The 26,518-nt window shown below is 42.2% G+C and overlaps 5 protein-coding genes across 29 annotated transcripts in view; 2 read left to right on the top strand and 3 right to left on the bottom strand.

Annotated features, from left to right (window-relative positions):
* The window catches only part of LOC122617766 (protein boule), a 33,506-nt gene extending 24,534 nt beyond the window's left edge, over nucleotides 1-8,972 (bottom strand). For 3 of the 7 annotated variants that reach the window (XM_043793746.1, XM_043793751.1, XM_043793752.1), the window contains exon 1: nucleotides 8,501-8,970. The gene's annotated coding sequence lies outside the window, so the exon portion shown is untranslated. Of the gene's footprint in view, nucleotides 1-2,143; nucleotides 2,429-3,635; nucleotides 3,768-8,500 lie in introns of those variants that run through there. The other 4 variants (XM_043793749.1, XM_043793750.1, XM_043793747.1 and 1 more) reach the window with 3 other exon arrangements.
* A 499-nt stretch (nucleotides 8,973-9,471) lies between these two features.
* Nucleotides 9,472-10,657, top strand: LOC122617765 (dihydropteridine reductase). The gene is made up of 2 exons (XM_043793745.1): nucleotides 9,472-9,802; nucleotides 9,901-10,657. The coding sequence occupies exons 1-2, from the start codon at nucleotides 9,719-9,721 to the stop codon at nucleotides 10,522-10,524; spliced, it is 708 nt and encodes a 235-aa protein (XP_043649680.1). The 5' UTR covers nucleotides 9,472-9,718; the 3' UTR covers nucleotides 10,525-10,657.
* Nucleotides 10,628-12,106, bottom strand: LOC122617764 (vesicle transport protein USE1). Its single transcript, XM_043793744.1, has 3 exons — nucleotides 11,698-12,106; nucleotides 11,237-11,593; nucleotides 10,628-10,822 (listed from the first exon to the last, which is right to left on the bottom strand). The coding sequence occupies exons 1-3, from the start codon at nucleotides 12,047-12,049 to the stop codon at nucleotides 10,779-10,781; spliced, it is 753 nt and encodes a 250-aa protein (XP_043649679.1). The 5' UTR covers nucleotides 12,050-12,106; the 3' UTR covers nucleotides 10,628-10,778.
* A 708-nt stretch (nucleotides 12,107-12,814) lies between these two features.
* On the top strand, nucleotides 12,815-20,828 carry LOC122617068 (protein nervous wreck). 16 transcript variants are annotated; one of them, XM_043792749.1, is made up of 13 exons: nucleotides 12,824-12,842; nucleotides 13,562-13,674; nucleotides 13,750-13,979; nucleotides 14,046-14,573; nucleotides 14,961-15,849; nucleotides 15,921-16,578; nucleotides 16,864-16,920; nucleotides 17,715-17,747; nucleotides 18,440-18,465; nucleotides 18,689-18,812; nucleotides 18,888-19,013; nucleotides 19,077-19,441; nucleotides 19,541-20,828. In XM_043792749.1, exons 2-13 carry the CDS (start codon nucleotides 13,651-13,653, stop codon nucleotides 19,595-19,597), a joined length of 3,117 nt encoding a protein of 1,038 aa, XP_043648684.1. In that variant the 5' UTR covers nucleotides 12,824-12,842; nucleotides 13,562-13,650; the 3' UTR covers nucleotides 19,598-20,828. The 16 variants fall into 16 exon arrangements, 14 of the variants coding, with proteins under 14 accessions (XP_043648676.1, XP_043648684.1, XP_043648686.1 ...); XM_043792751.1 differs by lacking the exon at nucleotides 17,715-17,747 and having other exon boundaries at nucleotides 15,921-16,089; nucleotides 16,159-16,578; XM_043792745.1 differs by having other exon boundaries at nucleotides 18,689-19,013.
* Nucleotides 20,829-20,918: 90 nt separating this feature from the next.
* The window catches only part of LOC122617871 (gamma-aminobutyric acid receptor subunit beta), a 36,075-nt gene continuing 30,475 nt past the window's right edge, over nucleotides 20,919-26,518 (bottom strand). For all 4 annotated transcript variants that reach the window (XM_043793891.1, XM_043793894.1, XM_043793895.1 and 1 more), the window contains one exon: nucleotides 20,919-26,416. In XM_043793891.1, the coding sequence (XP_043649826.1) occupies nucleotides 26,255-26,416 (162 nt within the window). In that variant the 3' untranslated portion in view covers nucleotides 20,919-26,254. The remainder of the gene's footprint in view (nucleotides 26,417-26,518) is intronic.

The raw sequence follows: 26,518 nt of genomic DNA on the forward strand, positions 1-26,518 counted from the left end.
CCTGTAGCTGTAGCTGTAGTATCTCAGCCCCTAGCTTTGTATCTGCATCTGTATGTGAACGCGTCCATCGGAATCTGACTGAGCCCGTAGAGTGCTCTCTAGTCTGTAGTCCGATTTTGCGGTTGTGGGTCTGCCTGCCTGCCTGCCTGCGTTGCGGTCCAAATGGCCAGCGCCACGGTAGAGTGCAAGTTTGGTTACCGTTTGGTGACCATTTTGCATGTGGGCTAACGCGTCGACCCCAAACTAAAAACTAAAAACGAAAAACGTGAACCCTCACATCGTTGCACTACAGAGAAAGCTAAATAAATGAACTATGGTTTTATATGCACTGCAAAATGCCATAAGATGTGGTCCTTCATTAACAGCAATGTATCTATGTATTTATTAGAAACACACAATGGCAATATCTACACGAAACTACGAACGTAGAGATAAGATCTCAAAGAACTCAATGTCGGAAAACTGGAGACGGGTTTTCCATTGTGTAAGCAAAAGCTGAAATCACGCATAGCGGGGGGATTAGTTTGATTTGTGAAAAGTCAAAGCTTAAAGGCATTTCCTCGCCTTGTTTCCTTTTGACACAGATTTTCTTTATGGCCTTAACCCACCACCACACCACTGCGACATGTATACATATATGCATGCCCCCCCCGCCGGGTTTGGCCCCATCTTTTTTAGTCTTGAACTTTGACTTCGTTTACGACTTTCTTCTTCGCAGACTGCCAGCACCAAGTTTAGTTTGCCAGCTGTAGCTGGCTATATCCAGCGAATCGTTTCGATAACCGAGCGCCTGGCGGGCATATTATATATTTTTATTGCCAACGGCAGCCGCCGTCAAAAATGGGACCCCCTCCCCCCCTTTCTTCTTCGCCCTCGAACAGCTGTCGACAATGATGGCAGCTAAGCAAAAGACTTTTCGCCATTTTTGTATCTTTAGCGAGAAAATTAAATGAAAACATACTATACTATATAGGCAAAAGTACTTTAGCTCTTTTGGCATTCGCCCGCGTGTGTGTGTGTGTCGCCGCCGCTTATAAAGAAAAATCTCTCGAGTAACAAGGCGGAGGATTCACTTGTGGCCTAGGCGACGGAAAAAGAGCTAAAAAGGCGGCGACGGGGCACGGATGAAAATGAATATTGAAGAGCGGAGCGCATTATAATTTTAGATTTATGTACAGGGTGTCCCAGAGACAGGGAACTCGGCTACTCGGAACTGAGAGGATGGGATGGTATGGAACTCGGCATCAGCATGACAGCCGTGGGGAATACTTATTTATACATATTTATGTAAGCCGAAAAGGCAGGCGGACTGCCAAAATAAGAATTACGGCATTGAAAGCTTAAAGCAGTGCTTGAGGGCTCGAGAAGCTGGATCACGGAATGATACTCCCCCAAGACCCCGAGGATGCTTGCTATTCGGAAAATGTCGCCTGGCGGCGTATCCCATTCATAATGTACACAGCGGAAATGCATAGTATTTAAAATTATATCGAAGAAGTGTTGAATAAATTTGCATTTTCTAATTTATGACTGCTCTGGGAGCAGAAATGTAATAAGTATAAATATGGTCCTGCTGGGTTTTAGCTCTTGAGGAAGATTTCTATTAGCTTCCTGTTTATTCCTATTTATTAATCCCATAGCTTGTAATCTTTTAATTTATGAATATTAGAATATTTCTATCTACAGATCATCGCTAAATTGTAATACATATGGTTTGGGTATTTATCAAGCTCTAACTTGATTTAAACCCTACTCCAAAAATCCTTAAATGGTACCCAGATTACATTTTTCGAGAAATTCCTTTAGCATACTTAATTGAAATGTTTTTCCGCCGGGAAACAAATCAATCGGGATGGTGGGGCACCCTCTACTAGGCTAAATGTCTTAAGGAAAAATCTGTATCCCCAGGCGACACACTTCCCATTGGTTCGGTTTTCTGTTTTCCCTGTCACTTTTCCCGCTTTCCCCCCGTGCTCCCAAGAACCCATTAGATTTGTCTTAAGATGCTCGCGAGTAAATCCGTCGCGTGGGTTATTTCGAAACCGTTGGCATTTTTCACAGTTCTTTATGCGACTTTTTGATTCCCGAGCATTTCATCACAGAATGCAACTAAAAATACATTACACATATGTATATATTTTACCTCTTTTCCGTTTTCCTTGTCTCGTTTGCAGCAACCGAAAAACAAATCAAGTTTAAAACTTTCCGCTCGATTTGGTTTTTCTCGTTTTCGACTTTGATTCACTTATTGGCTGGATTGCTGTTGCTTTTTGCCGTTGTTCAAACTTAACAATTGGATCTTTAAAGATATAAATTAGCACCTGTTTTGTTGCGGAACGTTTGCGCTTTGTGAATTTCAACAATTATTTTGCATAATTAGGTTTATCACTTTTCGATGATTTGATGCTCTCGTTTTTCAGCTGGGCTACTGCAAGGCAAATTGAATAGTGGGATTTAGATCTGGGTTTCCTGGTATTTACTTTTTTTTTTATTTGGGTGGCTGGTGTTGTTTGCCATATCGTTTAGCCACTCATCAAATGGCAGTTGAAAAGGCCAACCAGGAAAAATTTGAATAAACAAATTCTCTGGCTTTCTCTGCCGCACATTGAATGGGAAAATTGTGGGTTTGAGTTGGGAAATGTGGGCAAAGGGTTGTAACTATGCGAGTTTCCTGCTATTGCGGCGGCTGCTGCTGCTGCTCCTGTATTTGTTGTTGTTTATGGCCATTACGTATACGCAACGTGTGCGAAAAAGGCAACACACGAGGAAAATGTGGGGGAGGCCAATGCCATAGTTCGGGGGTAGAAAACGAGCGAGAGAGATTCGTTGATATAGTTGTGACTATTTTTTTGAAGGTGGCCAAAAGGAAAAAGGGGCAGGAAAAGCGGAGATTATAAAGGGACAGTGCGGAGTATGAAGTACGGAGAAGGATGGGGCTGCCAAGGAGAAAGCGGAAGTGGGCGGATTTTGCCCATGGTTTGGTATACACAAAAAATACTGGCCAAAAACACCATAAAAAAACACACCAGCCGTTACAATAACAACAATAAACAAGAAACCAAGTGGTATATGTCACGCATAAAAAAACAAATTCTCCCTTCTGGCCAACAAAACTCTCCTTCTGGCCATAATAATTTGTTTTTCTGGCGAAAAATCCAAACTGCCGCCTTGTGAGCCCAAAATCAAGTACGTTCTCACACGATTTTCCACACACACACTCGCACACACATAGTTTTTGATACATACAAACGTACAGCTTTTATTATGGCTAACACATCAACCTTTTGCCTTGTTTCGGGCCAAAATAGTAGTAGTCGTTGACTTTTGTCAGCGGCCAGCACATAAAACTCTGGCTTCTTTACATTTCCCTCTTGTTTTGTTTTTATATTTTTTATGGGTTTTTTGGCGAAAAAAACGCAGTTTAAAAATACATGGTAGCAGTTTAAAAAGCGCTTGAGAGCGAGACAGGGAGAGAGTGGTGGCAGAAAGAGATGGCAGGCGATGTGGTAACTGTTTGTTGTCGTTATTGTTGTTAATTGTTGTTGCAGCGGCAGAAAACGCATGAAAAACTAGCACACGCACACACACATGCACACAGCGTTATAAAATGTAGAACTCTTTTTTTGTTTTTTTACTTTACGTGCGACGCGAGCGTTGTGTATTTTGGCCGAAAATAAGCGGAGAGCGGCGGCAACGGCGAATTTCTGTTATTTTGTATATGTAATTCCGAAAGCCCGAAATCGAGAAGTGTTGCAATCTCAACGACGGTAGAACAACGACTCAGCGTCGAACGAATATAGTTTCCCGATTTGGGGGCCCCCAACTGCGCAGTCGACGTCGACGGCGGCAGCGGCTGCGACAGCACAGTACGCTACACTCTCTCTGGCGCTCTTTGTTGCCGCGCGCTTGCTCTCTTTGAGCGAAATCCAAGGGATGCAATGATGCACGTGCGTTGTTTAAAGTGTGCGTGGATGTGTGTGTTTGTGTGTGGGTGTGGGTGGAAAAGATTACAATAAACACATTTTAGCAATATTACATATTTGGCCTATTTATTAAACACACCTCCCACTGCCCACAACCGCCCACCGCCCACAACAACCCACTCTCTCAATCGCACAATCTCCCGTTCCGATTAGAGTTGCTGTCGCCATAGAAAGAGACAGCGACTGCGACGCAGCTGTACAGTGATCTAATAACGGTTAAGGTTGCGATTATCTGATTGGCACTGTGCCTTTGCTTCGGCAAATGCCAATTGGAAATGCTTGGGGGCACAAGTCCAGCTGGGAACTAAGTGCTTTCTATTGATTTAGAATATATTCCATATCTCACTCAATTTGAAAATATACCCCTCTTTTTAAAATTCCTAAATTCGTATTTAAATCGTAATACCATAAATAAAGCCATTTAATCGATAAAACTGCGAATTGTTTGCATCTGCTTTGTGTAAAATCCAGGCCAAGAGGCGTGGTGAGCAACACCTTTTTTTTTGGGGCTTCTAGTTCCAATACTAATTAGCCGAATTCGGTGGGTTCTGGCCGATCAACCAACCGGCCCTATTGTTATTCATATGTATGGGCCGAAAGCAGTGTGCAGCGCCGGCAGCGACTGCGAAGTTGGCAGCGACGTCAACGGTTTTGGCTGGACGGGCAAACACAGTTATGTTTCGAGTTTTTTGATTCTTTACTTATTGTGCAATGATCCGAGGCAACTTAATTGCTTTTCGTTTGGGTTTTCGGCTGCGACGAGAATGGCAGCCCGTTCAGTTTAGTTCTGTTCGGTTCAGTTTTGTTTTTCCATATATTTTCCACTTTTGAGCTCTCTTTGCGCTACGCTGCACTTCAAATGCTCAATTGTTGTCTATCAAAGGCGCACACCCCGCCCCCGCCACCGCTACACCCCCCCGCCACACCACCACACCACCACCCACTCCGTGAAACTTTGTCATTGTGGGAGGACGCATAAATAACGCCACTGATAAAAAATGGGCGAAGGGCGAGCGAGTCTAAAGCTCGTAATTATGGCTAGGTAATTTTTTTTCATTTCATTTTTATCAGCTCTCAGCGCTTCACTTACATAAGCTGAATAAAAAAAAGAACCAAAGCTGAGAAAAAGCGGAAAACACGTTGGAAAATTGCGAGAAGCGTCTGTTTGTGAAGTTGGAAAATTTGAATTTCATCAACGGCGATGCAAAGCGAAAGCAAAGACAGGCAGCGGACGAAACAATCATGATAATTAAATTGAGTTCACTGATGCGTATACTTAACATTAAATTCAAAGCCAGAAGCAAAGCAAAAAACGCTGCGCTCTGCTCTGCCCCACAATCGTGGAAAAATATATATGAAAATCAGCAACTGCTTTAAAAGTGTGTAGCAAAAAAAGAACCTTCAACTGCCAGAGGTTTTGATTTCCTTCCTTTTTTTTTGTTTTTTGGTTGGAGCACGAGAGGATGTGCTTGTTGTTAGAAGCGGAACAAAAAAATTATATAGGTTAGCGCCATAGCCTTCGCATCCCTATCCCAATTGGAACTCGGGCTATATACTTGGGCATCCATCCAGAGAGCATCCAGAGAGGGAAAAGCGGCAAGAGAGAGGCGCGTGAGAGGCGCAGAGAAGCGAGAAAATGTGTGCCGTGAATGTGTGTTGGGAACATGCAAATGTGGGGCGACTGCCCACGCAACACCCACTTTTCCGCCCACTCACCCACCGCCAACCAACAACAACAATGTTGCCAAGAAAAAGGAAATATTTTTGAGTGGATGGTCTCCGGGAAAAATATATGCACTACAAGAAATATATGCACTTTGACAAATTGTCGTGCTTATTTATGACATTTAAGTCCCACGACAACTAAAATTAGCAAAGGTATTAGGTATTACGCACTTTACTTTTATACTAAATACAAATTTTTAACTTGTTTCCAAAAAGAATCAACAATCATTACAGCTGGAACTATTTAAGTTATAGTGAGAAATTCATACAATTTAGTATCAGTTATATCGCATTCCCTTGTTTGAGTCCGCCGAAAATCAAATTAAATACCGTACACTTAACGTTATCAATTTAATGAGCCAAGTTGGGAATTCCCTCCTGGGGGTTGGTCAAGTCGGCCAACAAAGTTGGCATGCCCCAAACTGCGTGAGAAGAGCAGAAGGGCAGGCGGAAAATCAAAGCCACTTTTTGCGCTCTTAAGTGCAAAAATCAAACACAAGCAAGCAACCCCCCAAAGCGAATCTCTTTCGCACTCCCCCAATCCCAATTTCTCTCCGCTTTCTCTCTCGCATCTCTCGCCCGATATTTTGCCATATCTTTGGCTCTCATCACTGCTCTTCGTGTGCATTATTTATTGCTCTTATACAGCCCGAATGTTTGACGATGACGAAGGTGTTCCACTGTCAGTGTCACCACCCCCCGCCCACTCACCGCAATTCCCCCTGGCTCTCTCGCTCTATCCCTCTCCCTCTCCCACTCGCCACCTTTCCCTTTCGCTCCCTTGACTGGGGCCCAGTTAACTAGTAAACCAGCAACCTATAATGGAGCCTCTTCCGCGTTGTTATCCCTATCCCACGTCGCGTATTCCCCACAGAGAGAAAAATCATGGGCCATTAGTCATGAATTCGCAACGGTTATGATGTAATGATGGATCATCTGGGGAGTTGCTTTTGGATACGTATTTGCGGTGCTCTTCACCTTGCCTAGAATAAATTTCCACCTATAGGCAGTTTTACATTTACCTCATGCACAAAAGCAGTATATTTTGCTTTTCCATTTGAACTCTACTCGAAAATTTATCGTAGCACAAGATTCTTAAGATGCAAAAAAATGTGTATTAAAGAATATGATGAAATGTGATTCATGATAGATATGTATCATGTAAATTACTAGATAATTATGATCACAAATCATGTATGAAACTATATATTATTAAGCCAACATTTTCCAAGCATTACTTTCAACATGATTTTCTCAGTGCACTTTCCCATTTGTATCCCTTTTTCGCATCCCGGAAAATGAACACCAGCTGTCTGCCATTCGCCGCCCATTTTCCCCTTTCATGTTTGTTCGTTTGTTTTGTTTTCCGCCTGGCTGTATAATAAATAACTTTGAAATAAATCAAATCGGATCCTGGGCCAATGGACACATGTTAAATGGACCGCGAAATCTAAGCGAGCCATCTCATCATATTTTTTATTGGGTCAAAATCAACAAGAGCAGCGGCGGCGACCTTAAAACGCATTAGCAGCCGCTGTCGGCCAAGTCGTAATAATTTTATTAGCAAACATCAGAAATATGTATAAAAACGCCGCTGCTCGGAGGCAAAAGAAAAAGAAATAAAAGTGTCTACAATTTCGAAAGGTGTTGGCTTTTTCAGAAGTTCAAATTCAAACGGCGTGTGAGGCGGTGGGCGGGCGGAGGGCCAAGGGGGGAGGGGCTGCGACAAGTGCAGGCGTGCTCAAGGTAAAAGTGCCGCTGCCACAGTCGCTGTCGACGCTGGCAGCGCTGTCAACTGCACCTCGGTCGAAATCCGAGTGCAAGATCAAGTGAAGCGAGTGGCCGAAAAACTAGAGAGAGGCAAACTAACAACGACAGCCAGAGAGCGGGCCATTTATCATTTTTTTTTACATTACAAAAAGATAAGCTCCCGAATAGAAGGTACTCAGCATACAAATATATGGATGTACATGTGCACCTACATATGTATGTATGTTAAAAAAGTAAGTTATTACGTATGATAGAATGCAGCAATTTCAGATAAATGTTTGCCATAATAAAACAGTTGTTTGTTCCCTTCTAGAGGAAAATCGTTTAATTACATTTAGCATACATTTCCAAACTAAAGCCTACGAAAAATCCACCATTTATTATGCGGACAAATAGTAGATTAAATAAATATTTTTTGTATTACTATATATACTCATAAGCTGTTCTATCACATCCCCCACTTAAGTACAGGGTATTTAAGTTGGCCGCGCGGGTGACAGACATTCTGTCTTTTTCCCACCTTCCGCCGCCCTCTCTTTCGCACACGTGCATTGGCTTGTTGTTTTGTTTTTTAGGCATTCTGGAGGCGATGCTGTTTAGGCCGCTTTTAGTCAAGTGGCCGAGCAGCGACGTCGACTGAGGCAGCGACTGCGGCTGCGGCTGAGCCAGAGGCAGCTGCGACTAGATGAAAAAGAACAAATTGACTAAGCACGAAACACGTTTTAGCCAGAGTTTTTAGCCAGACTAGCAGCTCGAATCGGAATCGGAATTGGAATTGGTGGGAGCGGGACGGCGTGTGACATACTGACCCAATTCCGGGTTTCGATTTTCTGGTTTTTCTCAAGAATACACGTTTTCCGCTGCATAAACACACACATAAGTGCACACGGGAGCGAAAGAGGGAGAGCGGCTAAACGAGTTGCACGGCCAAGAATTTTCGCCTGGCATTTTTCATTTTCCCTGCGAGTGACATTCCCCCCACTAAAAGTACCCCCACTCCATCTGTCATCAGGAGAACTCACCGTTAGCTGCGTCCTCCGTGGAGATTTTCCGAATGCGTCCAAGCTACGTTGTTTCCACAGGCTGCGTTACGTTACTTCTTACGTGAGAGGGGACACAGTTTACAGTTACATCCGTTGCGTATCATTAATATCCGTGCTGGTGAGCGTTTATCCTAGATACGATACGTACGTATATATGTATCTCAATATCCACAGATTATTCAATATCGATGCGTGGTTCTTAACGGACGTTTGTGATGAACAAGAACCAGAAGACCAAATACGATGGGATGACGGGTTTTAGCGTGATATTCTCTTGGTTTCTTTCGTAATTTTATTATTTGCTCTCTTTTCTATTCTTTTCTTTTCCGATATTTGGTGGTGTTTGCTTGTATTTTATTGTTGTGTGTTCCGATTTATAACTATTTTATTTGAATATATATTTTGCACTAGACAACTTACTTCCTACGAATCACAATTAGAAATGAGTGTGAGGTGACGACCGAAAGGAAAACTCCCGTCAAAGTGAAAAACTACGCGCCGTCTACTTGGGCGGCCGAGAAAAACCAAAACACACTGTGGCGACACACACATGTGTTTTCTTTCTTTCCCGAAAAACCCAAATATCCAAGGATGGTGGGGGCGATTGCAAAGGAAAATTGAAGCCAGGAAAACTCTTTCCAATATTTACCGTTCACCGTTTAGCGATATAGTACAACAACTTTAGTTCTACAACTGCTCTCGTGACGTAACGCGACGGCGACTGGTGGGACTGAGTGGAAAACACAGCTACGGCGCGTAACTCTGGTCTGGTGGAAATGCGGCGCACGAATTTAACGCATTTCCCTTTTCAAAAAAGAGCAGCGAGCAGTGCGAGTGCGAGAGCGAGACGGGTGCTGTTGGCGGCGAACAGCTGTTGGATACCAAAAGAAATACCAACTAACGCGTTACTCGCGCCAGTGTGACCTTGCTGCACGTTCTCTGGCCATCTTATTGATTTTCCACTTGTTGCTGCCGCTGTATCTTTGTGTAGCGAATAAAAAGCTATATCTGCACGCCGAAGCTTAAACCCGACTTGGAATTTATTCTCCCGATTATATTACCGGTAGAACTGGTCTCGCGGTTAAAAACCCCAGCTGCGTTCAAAGCTCCCGCTCGATTTTGACTCACCCAGAATCGGAGTTCTCGTGTTTTTTCGCATTTAGTTGAATTCAAGCTTCAAAACTGGCAGCACGCATTATGTCCGCAGGTCGAGTGGTTATTTACGGCGGCAAGGGAGCCTTGGGTTCCGCCTGTGTCGATCACTTTAAAGCCAACAATTATGTGAGTTACCTTTCACTTAAGTGTTAAATACAATTGCCTCATTAATAATTGTTTTCCCTTTTTCGGCGGCTACGACCTTCACCTGGGTAATCCATCAGTGGGTTGGCAGCATCGATCTGACGGAGAACGAGAAGGCCGACGTTAGCATCGTGGTGCCACGCGATGCTGCGTGGGCGGAACAGGAGGAAACGGTGGTCTCCAAGGTCGGGGAATCCCTTGCCGGCGAGAAACTGGATGCCGTCATCTGCGTGGCTGGCGGCTGGGCAGGTGGTAATGCCAAGAAGGATCTGGCAAAGAATGCCGATCTCATGTGGAAGCAGAGCGTGTGGACCTCAGCCATTTCGGCAGCTGTGGCAGCCCAGCATTTGAAGGAAGGTGGAGTGCTGGCCCTCACTGGAGCCAAGCCCGCTCTGGAGGGCACCCCCGGTATGATCGGCTATGGAATGGCCAAGGCAGCTGTCCACCAGCTGACCCGATCGCTGGGTGCTGAGAAATCCGGTTTGCCAGCTGGTTCCCTGGCTGTGTCCATACTTCCCGTAACTCTGGATACACCCATGAACCGCAAATGGATGCCTGATGCGGACTTTGGCACCTGGACTCCACTCACCGAGGTGGCTGGACTTTTCCTTAAGTGGACCCAAGCTCAGGAGAGGCCCCAAACTGGATCCCTGCTGCAGCTGATCACCAAGAACGGCGTTACGGAGCTTATCTCCGCCGAATAGGTTTAGAGATACGGATACGGATCCAAACACACTTACTGATGGAACAGGAATGCTCAAAAACTATAATCTAAACGCTTTCGCTTGTACATAAACTATTCATAAATAAATCGCTGGGCGGCTTTCGATCGTTTAATGTGGTTCTGTATACACGATTTGGGGGGCTCTGGGGATAACCTTCTGAACTCGGGAGCTTAACGAGCGTTTAAAGCTTGCTTGGAGTACAATCTTTAGTTTGATTTGTTTGGAAACAGTTTCTACGCCTTCTTCTTCTTCATAATCTTCATGAATAACACCATACCTGTGAATTGAAAGGGGAATAAACTCATTAGTATGATTAAGCAACAGTCGAACTGCAACAAATCGAACCAATTAAGAAATGTAATTTTAAACTGAGTCACGGCAAACTTGTTTACTTATATCAAGTTGAGTGACTCGCAGTGTTTTCTGATACTGTTTTAATGAAGTCTTACATTTTTTATGTAAAGCAAAATTATCTGTTTTCGTTCTAATAATGAATATATAATCTTGAGTTTAACATACTCAAATAACTTTTACCATAAACGGTTTTAAATCTGTACTGTTGAGGTGGAAAACTTTCAGCTTATATTTCTTAAGTAGAAAACACAATTTGTATGTTTAATTTGGGTTTTTTTCAAAGGGGGTTCTTTTTCTTGCAGCTGGCACAAAATTTCCACAACACACAATGACTCACCTATAAAGGTGACAATTACAAAGACAATCATCAGCCAGAGCCAGCACTTGTACGCTTTTTTCGAATGTTGCTCCAGTTTCTCAGCCTCTTTTCCTAGGGAATTGATATTGCGATCCGCCATTCCGGCGGAGCGAGATACAACTTCCGTATCTCTCCGGATAATCTTGTTGGCAGTCTCCGTCTGTTCCTTCAAGTTCCGAGTCAGCGACAGCATGTGCTCGGTGATCTTCTCCTGGGCATTCGTATAATACTTGGCAGCCTCGTTTATGTTTTCCCCAGCAGTTCCCTGTACGGTTGAGCCTCCAGGACTAGAGGAGGACTCATCTGCTCCACGACGTCTTCGCAGGGCATCAGCATCTAAAATAGGAGTTTTTAAGCTTTAAGTTGATTCTAAAATTTATCAAGCCCTCAGAAGGAATAATGCAATAGTAAAAGTATCCTCAAATGAATCCTTAATTTACCCTGCAGCAGTTCCTTTCGCAGTTCGTTGTGATGTTTGGTGTTTTGCAGTTGCCTCATTTCTTTCAGTGCATTTTCCCCTGTTTCGCTGACGGACGCGGATTGTGAGGGAGTATTTGTTGTGGAACTGGGGGCTTCTGTGTATCCGGTGGATAATTTAAGGACCTTTAGGCGCTCCAAGTAGCCCGGGATACGGGTGGCACTCGGCGGATCGTCCATCGCCTCCAGCTCGGCGAGCATTGTGTCCAGGGACTTGATGAACTTCTGCAGCCGCCAGAAGTTCTGCTCGCTTTTGGCCAGTTCCTCGCAGTTGGCCAGCAGGGTGCGGATATTTACATTTAGCTTCGTGGCCATTTCCAAGGGGAAAACATGAAAACAACAAAGTACAAATTCCTAAATTAAAATACCAAGTCGCACTCTATCGTCGATAGTGGCGATAGAATCTTATCGATAGCTTGTCGTGAGCAGTTATTGTAAAATATTGGGAATATGTATGTCAAATGTAAGTTAAACGTAGAAAACAAAATTAAAAAAAACTTTAAATCCAGGGAAAATTTATTGTTACTAAAAAAATAACATTTATACAGATCTTTAAATAAAAAATCAAATTCGTTCAATATGCTTTATTTATGAGCTTTTGAGAGCGGTATTTAATAAAAGGGTAAGGTTTGAAAATAAAGTAATTCATTTATATTTTTTTCATGCATACTTCTGGGCGCGACACTAAAATCTTATCAAGCCTCTTGGCCAATATCTGAAGTTATCAATTAAACCGATTTTGATAGCCACAGCATATGAGTATTTTCACGCAAACGCACATTTTGGTTAGCAGTTGTCGTACGCCAGGTGTCAAGATCAAATGGCAAACTATTTAAAGGTTGATTTTCTATAGCTTTTTTTTGATAACTCCCTTGAAGTGCCGTTACACGCAAAGTGAGGTGTTATCAAACAGCTGACGGGGCAAAAACAATAAAACTCACCCTCTTTGTCAACGGTACTTGAAGCCATGAATGAAACGCGTCCACATTCTCTCTCGACTTTCTCTCACCGCTCTCTTTGGCGGTCTCTTCCTGCGCAGCAGCAGCAGCAGTTAACGGTGCATGTTGAAAAGTCCCCACACAAACGTCGTGAAAATCGAAATCGATAAGTAAGCAACGGATTTTAGCTGCCCAGAAAAAGTCCACAAATTTCGGTGAAAACCCAGCGATAAGAGCCCCAAAAAGTACTAATCCAGCTGAAAACCAACCAACTAACCCGGCCATGTCCAAAAAAAGTGTTAGCCAAGTGATTTGAATATCGTAGTGGTCGAATTGCCTAAAAAAATAAGCTAGTCCGGGGCCTGAGAAATCGATACGATACCCGAAAAGGGGGGCTGCTGCGTGGGCTGCCCAGTGAAAATTTCCAGCTATAAATAGCACTACATTCGAGCTTGAAGAAAAGCCTTGTTTTCCTTGACGTTTTGATGTCCGTTATCATTGCATTTTCGTTACATAAGTTTTGAGAACCGTTGCTGCGTAGCGAATCCATTAACGGCTTAGGCACCACACAACCACCCACATGTACCACCACCCATCTACACAGCCAAAAATAATGTGAAAATATGTGCAATAAATATCAGTGGGGCAGCATTTTATCTAATCTTTCACTTGATAATGTTAAATTCCTTGATAAAAGTTATTCAATTTAAAAACTTGCCCAAAGCAATTGTCCAAATAGCAATATGAAATATACATAAATCTCTCATTTCGGGTCTCTGAAAAAACCACACCAGATGTAGAAATTCGTTTGAAAAAAATGTAGATAGGATATATTTGAATGTATTTATAATAACCATTAAAACATATCATAAAATCATACTACTTACAGTTGCTAGAGGTAATGTAACGCCATTAGTTCGGAGCTAAAATAGAAAAAAGCAATTTGTAGAGTGACCCGATTGCCGTAGAAAAAGCCCCATGATGCAGCCGCCGCCGCGAAAGGTAATGCTTGAATAAACCCCATCGAATAAGATAGTTCCCCAATAATCAATCGTATGATACCTTGTGCTCCACCAGGGAAACTATGTGAAGTTCCTAAAGAATTTGCACACGGAGCAGGTGGCCAAGCTGCAGCTGAAGAACCAGCATGAGTGCGACCTCTTGGAGGACATCCGGCAGTTCACCATCAAGCGCTCCGCCGTCGAGAAGTCGTACAGTGAGTCGCTGCTCAAGATCTCGTCGCAGTATCTCAACAAGAAGATACCCAATATACCAGATATCAAGATGGATGGCATGGAGGAGCGCTGGTGGGTATTCCTCTCCAGCTTCCCAGCGTGAACTTACAAACCCAACTTGTCTACCTACCTTTATAGGAACATGTGGAGCGTTTGGCGCACTGTGCTCGAGGAGAATGAGAAACTGGCTCGCGCCAGATTGGCCGCTATAGAGGTGTTCCAACAGCAAATCGCCGATGAGGCCAAGGTTCTGCGGGACTATAAGTTGGCCATAGCCAAGCGCTCGCTATCCGGAATTGTCAATGTGCAGAAGGAACTCCACCTGAGCGTGGGTGATGTGGACAAGACCAAGAAATCATACTTTGACGAAGAGCATTGTGCCCACGATGTGCGGGACAAAGCCCGCGACATCGAGGAGAAGCTCAAGAAGAAGAAGGGCTCCTTCTTTCAATCAATCACGTCGCTGCAGAAGAACAGCGCCCGGGTCACATCGCGCAAGGAGCTGCTGGAGGAGAAGTCCTCCGGCGCCCGGAATGACTACGTGCTCAGCTTGGCGGCGGCCAACGCCCATCAGAATCGCTACTTCACCGTCGATCTGCAGACCACGATGACCACCATGGAGAACTATGTCTTCGAGCGGGTTGCCGAGTACCTGATGTTGATGGGGTAAGTGTGTAATGCAGTGGCAGAGGTTTTCAAAGAGCCTCATAAATTTAATTAATCATCTATAAGTGCAAAATCAGTAAATCACGTATTATTTTTACAAGCCCAATGCCATTTCCTAATCAATGTTTGCTCATGTCGGCAATTACATTCTGATAATAAAAATGGTGACACTGATATTGCTCATAAAGTTAGCTTAGCTTACGTAGCACAGGGACTTAACTGGATTATAACAAAGTTAGATATGGTTACTATACATTTTATCATATAGATAATTTTATTTTATTTAAATCATGAGTCATATAAATAACTTTTCTGTTTTTGGAAGTCTGCATAAAATTATATTCCTATAATTTGGCCTATTAATAAAAATAAACATTTGTTTTCCAGCCGCACAGAGCTGTTGACTTGCTCGGCTACGCAGAACAGCTTCGGGAAGATCCGCGACCAGGCGCAGCAGTTGACCCGGGAGTACAACCTGCAGTGCTGCTACCTGTTCTATCCGGTGCTGAAGCAGCACATCCAATACGACTTCGAGGCGTGCGACAACGATCCGGTGCGCAAGGTGACCGCGGAGCACGAGTCCGCCGCCGAGACGCTAACCAAGGAGGCCAAGAATCTGGCCGGCAGAGTGGTCAAGGAGAATGCCTCGATCCGGGAGAATGCCAAGAAGCTGGCGCTGTGCCAGTCGCTGCGAGACTCCGGCCAGCGCACCGATCCCAACGATCCCAATGGACCGGATCTGGACACCAAGATCGAGGAGTTCCGCGATCAAATCCGTCGGTCCGAGACGGAGAAGACAAAGGCGGAGGCATGCTTGCAGTGCCTGCGCGATGGCGGCATCAACGTGGACGAGTGGGTGCAGGAGGCCGAGATCATGGGGGTGCAGGAGCTGACGCGTTCGGCCAGTTCCATTTCGATGCGCACCGACGCCTCTGGCCAGGGCGAGAATCCCAGTTCGGATTCCTTCTACGACAGCGACAAGGAGGAGACCCAGGCTCAGGCATCTGCCCAAACGAAGCCCAAGCAGGAGCAGCAGCTATCCAGGGATCGCACCTTCAGCGACAGTGAGGACGAGCCCGAAGTGCGTACTTCAACTGCGGCCACTTCTTCGGCAGCTGCTGCCTCCTCATCGATGATGGCCAGTAGCGCTGGTGGCTGGGATGATCCCACTGAGGTCAACTGGGGCGCTGCCGAGGAGGAGGAGGACAAGGACGAACCGATTGTCCCGGAGCCCAAGGAGGCGATCTTCAAGTGCACTGCACTCTACAGCTATACAGTATGAAAATCTCTAGAGGGGTCTGTTGATTCCTTAAACATAAAATCTAATATCCTGCGCTTTCTCCACAGGCCCAGAATCCTGACGAGCTCACCATCGTCGAAAATGAACAACTCGAGGTGGTTGGCGAGGGCGACGGCGATGGTTGGCTGAGGGCCCGCAACTATCGCGGCGAGGAGGGCTACGTGCCGCACAATTATCTGGACATCGACCAGGAGACAGCGGGCAGCGCCTTTAATGGTACTTCAGGCAATCAATTGCGCTCTCAAATCTCATTCTCATCTGTCGATTATACCGTTGACAATGAAGATCAGACAGTGGACTCGATGCAATCGCCCGACCAGGTCTCGGTCATCATGGCGCCCCAGAAGCGTGTCAAATCGGACGTGGAGTGGTGCATCGCGCTGTACGACTACGACGCCACCGCCGAGGATGAGCTCACCTTCGAGGAGGGCGACAAGATCAAGATCATCACCAAGACCGCCCATGGCGTCGACGATGGCTGGTGGGAGGGCGAGCTGGATGGCAAGTTCGGCAACTTCCCCTCGCTGGTCGTCGAGGAGTGCGACGAGTTGGGCGAACCGCTCAGCGAGGGTGGCGACGAGTCACCTCCGCCCACCGCAGCGCCCACTTTCGCACTGCCCCCCGCTCCGGCCCTGCCGCCAGAGTACGCCCACGAACTGGAACTGGAGCTCACTGAGGACATGTTCGGTTCTCAGGACACGGCAGGTAAGCTTGTGGAAACTCTCCAAATACTGCTAAGTATCATCTCCAGTAGATCGGAACATATAAGATTTTATAGTTAGGATAAGGGATTATCAATGGGGCTACTGAAATTATAATGTTCTTAAGTGTCTATACACATTTTATGTTCAATGTTAGAACTCCTTGGCATTATCATTTGTATTTATTTTTGTAAGGATATACCATACTATATAGTATTTAAAATCGCATTTAACTGGCATATTTTTGAATGTTATTCCGAGTGTTAATCGTTTACCCCGATTTCGACAGATGAGGATAGCGGCTATATACCCAACGGCGCTGCTGCCCCGAGTATGCCTCCGCCAGGTAAATGTCACATCTCACACTATCACCCTATCACCTGGTCTCTTGTTTTCCCTATCTATATCTCTCTTTGAACTATACAGTATCTGTCACTCGATATCGATTCCTATAGTACCGAACATTTGTATAATTTTCAACTTTCCACTATCAAAAAAAAATCAAAAAAAAAAGCAAGAACATGAAAACCTAAAATTTCCAATCAAAAGTACCGTTATACCTGCTTCTATATTCTCTAGAGGTAAACCTATTCTCCAAAAGTGCAGCTCGTCTAACTACTAACCACTTATACCACCTATACCACTAACTACCACCACTAACTACCACCACCAATCCACCACTAAGTCACCAAAAGTTACCCACAAAATTACCACGAATTACCACCATTTATCACTCACTGTAACCACTCTCCACTACTCTCCGTTAATGTGCTATTTTGTCTCTCGTCTCCAAAAGTCTCCGCAAGTCTCCGCAGCCGAGACGAAATCAACCGATGAATTGCCCTACGATTTCTTACAGTGTTATTCTTAGGCTGCTTGTGTCAGAAAGTGTCGTGCCGTGTTACCGTTATTTCTCCAACTTCGATTATTTCTTTTTGCAGCTTCTCTTTATCTTTATATATCCTTATATATACGATGATATATCTGTGATGTGTGTGTGTCTGGCACTGATATTTCAATTTAATTGCATTTAATGCTTTGATTGGTTATTAATTTGTCTGAATATCACGTTTTTCTTTTATTGCCGTTTTGCATTCGTTGTTTTTCTCTCAGTGTAATTGTGTCTTTGTGTCATTTAAGGCCAGAAAGAAAGCCAAACCACTGCCAAGAAGGGTAATTTGATAAATATGCTCTTATATCTTAACTATCTTATACCCGAAACTTTTCCCGATTCAGTACTTCTTAGTGTAGGAAAATCTGTTTCAACTCCACTGTTTGAGAGCATGTCCCAACCCCTCTAAACTATTGTTAAACTTTCAAAATGAGATTTTCTTCTTGGTATATAGACAAAAAATATATATATATTCAGTATTAGGTTCTTATCAGCCTGTTTACAACTATTTCCCAAAACTCTTTTTAATAACAATCTATACATACTTTTTAATGAAGAAAAGCCCTTGTTCTATGTATTATATATATTTCAATCCTATCGGTTTACACCTGTAGTTCAGTAGTTATCCGACTGAATTTGGAAACCAAAGACTTTATATAAAACCCTAGTTTTCTACCGATCTCCCGCATGCTTGTCAGCCTCAAATTTGAATAAATGTAACTTAAACTATTACTTTGGCTATAGTTTTCAGTGTTTTTAGTTTCCACTTCCCAATCCACTTTCCTAATCGTGTACTTAGATAGTTTTTGTTCCAAGGCTGCCTTGACTTGATCCCCAATATTTTTAGTTTCCTCCTCACCGCTCTATAACATTTGGATCTATAATATGTATTCATATAAGATATGATATTCCGAAGATATGATTGTTACTAAGCCAACGAATTTTCTCTCATTTATTTTTAACGCATACTCAGTACTCATCCAAGAGCCTGGCATGGAGGTAAAATATTCACATAATAAAATACCAAACTTTTTGTTTTGTTTCTAAGTAATTGAAAATCAAATGAAATTTAATTATTTATTAATTTTTATTGATGAATATATTTTTTAAACTTGTTAACATAACATGAACATAAGATAAACTTAATTTCAATTTATAGTTTCCTTTAATTTAAACATGTTTTTGTTATCCTATCAGCTAATGATTTTTGGGACTTTTCCAGGACGATCTCAGTGACGATGGGCAGCCGCCGCCCCAACTAGCGAAGGCGGGCGGATCCGCTCCTGGAGCTGGGAGCAAGGTCGAAAAGGGGGCGGCGGCAGGTGGCGCCAACACGCTGAACTTAGGTATGGCACAAATAATTGTTACCGCTGCAACCCCCATGGTTGAAGACGGTGCCGATAAATCTTTCCCACCAGTAGGCGAGAGCGATGCGCAGCCGGAGGAGCAGGTGTCCAAGGAGCCGCCGGCGGAGGTGGCCAAAAAGCCAGATATTGCGCCCAAGCCGCTGGCCAAGGTGGCGCCACAGAGTGCGCCGGCCAAAGAAGGTAATGCCGGAGTGCGGCCCGTGGTGAGCATTACACTGACCGAGTATCCATCCTGTGATGCAGAGGACCAACAGTCCTTCTCGGAGGGCACCGATTCGGCTTCGGTGGCCGATGTGCCGGTCCTGCAGGACGCGGAGGATCCATTCAACGAGAAGGCCAAGGGCGAGTCTGGCGGCGGCGAATCGGGATTTGAGGCCAACTTTGAGGCCAACTTCGATGCCAACTTTGATGACGCCTTTGCCGGAAACGGTGGAGGTGGGGGCGGTGGAGGCGGAGGTGGGGAGCAGTCCAACGACTTGGACATCAACGGAGAGGCAGCAGGAGAAGCAGGATCTGGATCTGCGGCTGGCGAGGAGGATATTGAGGCACCCAAGCAGGTGGTCGGTGGGCGAGCTAGCATACCCGAGGAATTGGACTCAAATCAATTGGCACGTTTACAAAATCTGAAGGAGTCGAACGCTTAGATTCGGAGCTCCGGTCTCTACCTCTTGGTCGGCACTTGAATGTTGTTTCTTTTGTTCTTTTAGGCACACTACCATGAGCATGATATATACTATGTAGACTATAGCCACGGACAGTTATAGAGCGGATGAGCGGAACACCACAGCCACAACCACAACCAAATCCCACAACACTCGAAAGCATTTTGATCTCACACTCATCATCCCACAACCTATCCAACAAATCCAAACACACAGATGATATAGCCAGACTCAGACGGACTAGCAACTTCTCGATCGGGTGGCGGATGTAGATTGTAGCAAACCCTATCCAATTGGAATTCCCTATTCCTATCAAAGGAAAAGGGATTTCTTTCGGCCGCCCGATTTAAAATACAACGACACAATAGCAGGATATAGAATATATGTACTTAATTCAGTATTTCAGGTGGGGATCCCTCTCCCAACTTCACGTACAGCGCTCAAATTGTGTACATCCATTTGAACACTTCTTCTGACTGCCTCTGGGGTTATAGTTAGACATCAACTGGGCCTTCATAAACAAAAACCACCATACGATATATTATAACTATATAAATATATACATAATTATGTTAGTTTGTAATGTGTTATACCCTCAGACGCGTATGGAATACATTACGAGTATATATAAATGGCATATTGTAACGTTTTGAAAGACAATTACTTATGTAGCACTCAGACACGGGTCTTCGAATATCAGCATCCACAACTAATCGAGCAATAATATGTATATATATCTAAGTAAATTAGAGAATCCAGTTTAGCAGCATTAAGTTAGCCATTCGCTTGAACTTGCCGCCAACAAAAGCCAATCAACTTCAATGTCAATTCAGTTGGATTTCTTTACCGCTTCTGTTCGCTCCACTTAGTCTTAGGATCCCTGCACATTATAGTAAATCAATCAATCGAAGCCGATGACGAATGTATTCGAGTCGTACGAGCGGATCCGGCAGATATATATTGTTGTAATTGTATGCAAAACACTAGCCTAATTAGTTAAATGTTTTCCGTGTCTAGTCAAATGGTCTAAGTTAATGTTGGATGCCAGAAAGAAGATATTTGAAATTAGTAATACCTAAAAGCCTACTCAATGCGATACTTTGTTTGCGATACTCGAATAGAAAAAGTAAAGTTCATAACTCACCAATTGGATAACTTCATATACACATAACCGATATTACCGAACATACATAGATAACAACAACAATGATGAAAACCCAATATAAGTAATTGTATGTAATTTTTGACCCCGCCCAGTGAGTTAATCAATGTTTTAAGTCATAGTTTAAAAACCTTCTGTTCGAACAACTAACAAATAAAATTTCCACTTTAAAGCAAGAAAAATTGATCCGAGTTTTCTTCAGGGTATTTAAAATGAAACTCCAGGGATTGTAATTTTTTTACATATCTTTATTTATATTCACTTCATTGCAATATTATAATATTCCTTCTTGGTTTGCATTTTTTCCCTTTGGATGTTTTTAGTTTTAGTATTTAACTTAATAATATAGGTTCCTTCTTGGGTTTTATCATTTACGTTCTTGTAACACTCATCTCTTATTATTTTCCCTTTTAATTATGTTTGTTATGTGTGTGTTTATCATTTATATGCTATAGATAATTATTCTCATTTCAGTTTTTCTTCATTCTTTTCCTTTTCCTTTTTCTTTTTTTGTATTTTGTATCTTTAATTTTGTTTTTCATTTTATATAACGAAATTAACACAGTCAAAATTTGTGATCAGTGATCAATCATTACATACGCATTACGTTTTAAATTATTCCTCTTGCATCTGCCTCCCAATCCGAGGCTCCTCAAACATAGCAAACATAGCTTGCTTATATACTTATGTGGGTGTTTCATTTTCGGGGTTTCTGAGGCTGATGGATGGATGGGTTGAGCAACCGAAACTTTGGGATTCGGAAATAATCGTCTGAGGGGCTGTGGAACCAATAATTGACAGCAGACCAATGTGAACTGGGGAAATCGGGGGATCTAACAGATTGCAGGCCGGCTGGCTGGTAATCATAAAACATGTTCATTTATTGCATTTAGGAACTCTTTTTGATGGACGGATAAAACCAAAAATTATATAGAAATACTCCCCCCACTTCCTTGATCAGCTTTCGAAAGCTGCAACTGCTTGACGATGGTAGTATGAGACTTGAAAAGCTGGTAAGTTGATGGCTGACAAATCATACACACATATATATATATTTCAGTAGCCAGGGCCCGCGGAAGGGTATTCTCTATTCGGGGATTGGGTTGCGCTGGTGTCGTCCCTCATCTTAAAATGTAATAACAAATTTTCGCCTTTTTTGTTTTAATTTGCTTGAGCAAAGGATTCAACGGATAATGATGCGGATTTGGGGACTTTCAAAATGATTTCAAAATGAACCCTCCGTAATAACAAACTAAGAGTATGCAACGTACAACCGTAAGTATGTGTGTGTTGTGGTGTGTGATTAGTGTGTTTTATCATTCTAACAATTCATGGTTCAATCAATATCGCGTCTTGCTGCCTAGGGTTATAGACTATTTCTCAATAATAATATTCACTTGCATTAACTTTGAATTCACTTTAAAAATGTTGTTAATTACGCTTTCGGTGCAATCTGCATGAACTGGGGTCCGGTTTTTTTTATCAGTGTGTCAGTGTCTCTGTATCTGTATCAGTTTCTGTAATTGTATCTGTATCTGCATCTGTATTTGCTTCTGCATCTGCATCAGCATCTGTGTGTGGTGTGGTTCAACTTAATCTAGGGCTCTCAACTTGTTGGTTTGCTTATCTAAATACTTTAGAATTTCATTTTTGGTTTTGCGTGTTTTGTTTTTGAGACCACCATACATATATAATATATAATTAAATATACATCATATACATACATACGTAATTATTACATCGCATCACGTATATATCGATCCCCAATATAGATTTACTTATTTATTTCTCCCTTTCGGTTGCTTTATAAAACGTTGGTGTTGGTGCCGCCGTCTAAACAGCGACACCAAAAATGCTTCAAACATTTCATTGTGTGTATAATTTAACATTTTACATATTTTCATATTTTCATCATTTCGTTTTTATTTTGAATGCTCCGTCCTCATTGTTTTTGTTGTTGTCCTAAATGCTCTTGCATACGCAGCACGTACATATGCATATCATCGTCTTGCGTCGTTAATTTGTTCTTTTGTTTTTTGTTTTTATAAAAAAGTCCTCACTATGGGCAACTAAATTTGTTGGCTTTTCATTACCACAAATAATATTGTAAACTAGGTTGTAGAGTAAAAAATTCCATATGAAAAATTAAACGCATCGATTTGCCATTAAGTGTGTTGTTTTCTATTCTTTAAAAATGTTTGTCAACTATTTCGCCTTTGCATTGTTTACAACTAAATGGTTTTTTCATCATTAATTTACGTTCTTTGGAAATACGCTCCGAAACCGTTGAGCAGCTATTTGTTGTTGTTCTCCTTCTTGTTGTTGTTGTCGCATCAAAAATTTATTTGACCTCATTTATAGGGATTATTTATTTTATAGAGCTTTTACGAATGAACTTCAGCCATTTGTAAACATTTTGATTTCTGTCTTCGGTAACATAATTGATTTATGACTTGTATAGCTACAAAATATATCTATATTTAAGTGTGTGACCGTTGTTGTTTTTTGTGTTTTTATATATAAGCGCAGATATATATATTATTTATGTTCTTTATCACCGATTTCACTTTTATGTTGCCGCGTCTCTCGGGTCATAACTATTTTCTGGGGGAATGTTTTGTATGGCTCGTAGATCAATTGCAGTTTGCTTCAAATCCGTTTCACTTGGCTCAGTAAATCATAAATGAAATTGGTAAATCAATTATTAATTGGTAAACCTTATATTGCTTTCTTTCGCTCAGATTCCCATTTAGGATTTGGGATACTCTTTAGCCAACGGTTGGTACAAAATGGGTAAGGGGACTTATGTGGGGGCGTTTTCCGTAGAGCAGACAGACGATGGGGGATGTGGCTAAAGGGTATCGAATAGTCGAGGCTCGACTCTGTCTGTTATTTCATAATTGTTTCAAGTGTTGTGCTTGTGTTAGTGAGTGAGTGTTTGTGTCTGTCTAGATCGTTAATAAAGTAATTTTCCTTGGGTTCTCTTCTGTAGTCGTCCTGCTGAATTGCTGAATTGGTTAGGTAGTCCTTAAGAAGGGTTAAAGGTTTCATCTTAACTACATCTAGGGTTCCATAGCTGATCCATAGCATAGGTGATCACCACCTATGTAGGCATTCGCCCACGCGGCCTGTCTTCCGTTCATAAGTACTTTTCGTATATACAGTTAATTGTTTTTGTTTCTCGTTTTCCATTGGAATAGGGTTCAATTTGGTTTGGTTTGGTTTACATATAAAAAACTCGTGCTACATATACGTTGGTGCCTAAATATGTTATATGAATATATATATATCTCATATACGTGTGTCGCCTTAAGCCATACTCTATGTACATATACGTGTGGTTGTGTGTGTGTGTGTGGATGTGTGTGTGTGTGTCTGGCCATATTATGGCTCTTAACTAAATCCTAGCTTTAACTTTAGCTAACTGTACAAAATTCTTTAGCCTTACGATCTGATCTGCACTTGCACTAATCATAAACACTAAATTAAAATTCATTGATGATATTTTGGTATGGCTTGCTTAGTTATCTCCATTGTGCTAAATTGTATTTTAATTTCTTTATTTTACGTTTAAAGTTAAACTCACTTGCCTTTAATTTATGTGTTAGAATTAACTTGACTCTTTTGTTTCTTTCTCTTTGTGTCTGTGATTCATCGAGGAACTTGAGCGAAAATTCAAATATATATATATGTATACATATATATGTATGTATATGTCGATATATACGTCGAGTATCTGTGTCTCATTGTCCGCCTGTCAGTGTGTTGGTGTGTTGGTGTGTATCTGTGTGTGACATTAGGCTAACTTAAGACGGTGCATCGTAGGTATAATTATCTTTTGTTTGCTTATCGCTTTATTGACTGCTTGAACGCATCCGAGTTAATCGCTTAATCGGATCCGATTACATTAACTAAGTTTAATTGCGAAGTTTTGCTCCTACTTTGCTTTGAGAATGTTCCGACTGACTGTTCTGTTTGTATTTACAAATTGAAAATCAATTGTCTTCGTTAAAGTTTTTGGTTTTTCTTGCATGTTTTTAGCAACTATTTGTTATACTTATATGCTATTTTTCTTAGGCAGTTTCATTCATACTTGTGTACTCTTTATGTTCTATGTTCTATTTGTATTCGTTTTTTAATTAACTGGTATTTATTGGGCTTACTTGCGTTTGAAAATTTCACTTAGACTTTAGATTGATTTCTTACGGTGCCGCAAAGTTGTTTTCGAAAAGTTTTTATTTTTGCTTTTGTTTTTTGTTTCAGTTTGATTCTTGTGTTCGTGAGTGAGTGAGTGCATATTGAATAATTTGTTGTTAGTTTAAAGTTGATATAAAAATTGGTGTAACTAAAATGAATCGTTATCGTTCATACTATTATTTCGCTATGTCAATTGCACTAACTATTTGTATGACTTATCTCCGATGCTTTCTTATAAAAGGTGCGCTCCAAAGTAATTCATAATTCATAACATTCGTGTCGAGTTTGGTGTGAATGAATGAGTCTGTTTGGTTTTGTGTCTTGTGCAAATGATTAAAAAACCTCTCGATCTTACGTGACTGCCTCGTGTTCGATTTACATTTAAAGTTAACTTAACGAAATAATTCGCCAAACTGATTTGCAATTGTCGAAATTGTTCCTTTTTTACTACATTTTGATTTCTAATAAATTTGGCCATTTCACTTGGAAGCGCTAAGTCAGTTCTGAATAAACAAATCAACCAACTGAATGGGCAATCAATGGATCAGCATTGTGAGTTCCGGTTAAGTACTGGTTAAGTATCGGTTAAGTTCAGGTTTGGTTTTGGTGTTTGTTTGGATTTCGGTTTCTGGGAGCGTGCAGCTGAAAGGGGAACGCACTTAAATTAGAGGAAGACTCTCCGGGTGTTTTGCTTTTGAAGTGGGAAGCAAAGGTCGTTCGTATCTTAAACTTAAACTCAAAACGCCGCAAAGATAATGGAAATTATTTAACGTCTAGTATAATATTTTGGTGTGTTGAAATCAACTTATCGACTGCGCTATTTCGAGGGTATCTCAAAGTCATCGTTCGTTTCCGTCTAATGCCTATGTTGCGTATGATGATTTTTGATCGTTATAATTGTTGTGGTTGAAATGGTTTTGTTGTCGGTTCATAATTCCCCTCAACTCCTTCACTTATGCCCTTCGTTATATAATTTTCACTACAATTTGCTAATCTGTTGCTTTTGATTATTCTTCATTCATTTATACTCATTTGGTTGTTAATTCTAATGTTGTTTTATCTTTTCATTTCATTTATATTCTGTGTAAATCTATTTAACAATATTCTTTGCTTTCGACCTTGTAATATGTGTGTGTGTCCTTTCCGCATTTGTATTAAACAATAAACTCTTGCCTCTGCATTTTCATATCGCTAGTTAAAATTAGTTTTGTTTCCGCTTCATTTTTTTGTGCCTATTTTTCTGTATTTTTTCGCGGGTTTTGGTTTCTGCGTTTTTTTTTTTTTTTGCATTTTTTGTGTGGTTTTTCAGCGCCCTGCCAAGTTTGACTCTCTCGTGCGCTGTTCACTCCTGTGTCCTTGGGCCACGCCCTCGTCCGCTTGCGGCGCTTGAGGACGACGCCCTACTCCTCGCCCAGGAGCACCAGATCATCGGCGACCACGTCGCTGACATGCAGGTAGATGATCCAGTACATCAGGTTGAAGCACACGAAGCACACGGGGAACACGATGCGTGAGTACTTGTCGATGTCGGAGGGCGTGATGCCCAGCAGCTTGTTGATGTCCTGTTTTGTGGAACGAGGATCAGGAAGCGGGTATCAAGGATCGATCAGGTTGTTTGGTTGGTTGGGGGTAAAATGGAATAGATTAGTAACTGTTGCTGGGGC

The sequence above is a fragment of the Drosophila teissieri genome, chromosome 3L (assembly GCF_016746235.2).
Source record: "Drosophila teissieri strain GT53w chromosome 3L, Prin_Dtei_1.1, whole genome shotgun sequence".
In the NCBI taxonomy this organism is placed as follows: Eukaryota; Metazoa; Arthropoda; class Insecta; order Diptera; family Drosophilidae; genus Drosophila; species Drosophila teissieri.

What these genes read in the sequence shown, in the direction of transcription:
- LOC122617068 (XM_043792741.1), top strand. Translation starts at nt 13,651, where the DNA reads ATGATGCAGCCGCCGCCGCGAAAG. An exon ending in GAGTACCTGATGTTGATGGG is followed by an intron (nt 14,574 to 14,960) that starts GTAAGTGTGTAA and finishes TTTGTTTTCCAG; the next exon opens with CCGCACAGAGCTGTTGACTT. An exon ending in CGGTTCTCAGGACACGGCAG is followed by an intron (nt 16,579 to 16,863) that starts GTAAGCTTGTGG and finishes CGATTTCGACAG; the next exon opens with ATGAGGATAGCGGCTATATA.
- LOC122617764 (XM_043793744.1), bottom strand. Translation starts at nt 12,049, where the DNA reads ATGGCCACGAAGCTAAATGTAAATATCCGCACCCTGCTGGCCAACTGC. An exon ending in GCGAAAGGAACTGCTGCAGG is followed by an intron (nt 11,594 to 11,697) that starts GTAAATTAAGGA and finishes CTCCTATTTTAG; the next exon opens with ATGCTGATGCCCTGCGAAGA. An exon ending in TGTAATTGTCACCTTTATAG is followed by an intron (nt 10,823 to 11,236) that starts GTGAGTCATTGT and finishes TTCAATTCACAG; the next exon opens with GTATGGTGTTATTCATGAAG.
- LOC122617765 (XM_043793745.1), top strand. Translation starts at nt 9,719, where the DNA reads ATGTCCGCAGGTCGAGTGGTTATTTACGGCGGCAAGGGAGCCTTGGGT. An exon ending in ACTTTAAAGCCAACAATTAT is followed by an intron (nt 9,803 to 9,900) that starts GTGAGTTACCTT and finishes GTAATCCATCAG; the next exon opens with TGGGTTGGCAGCATCGATCT.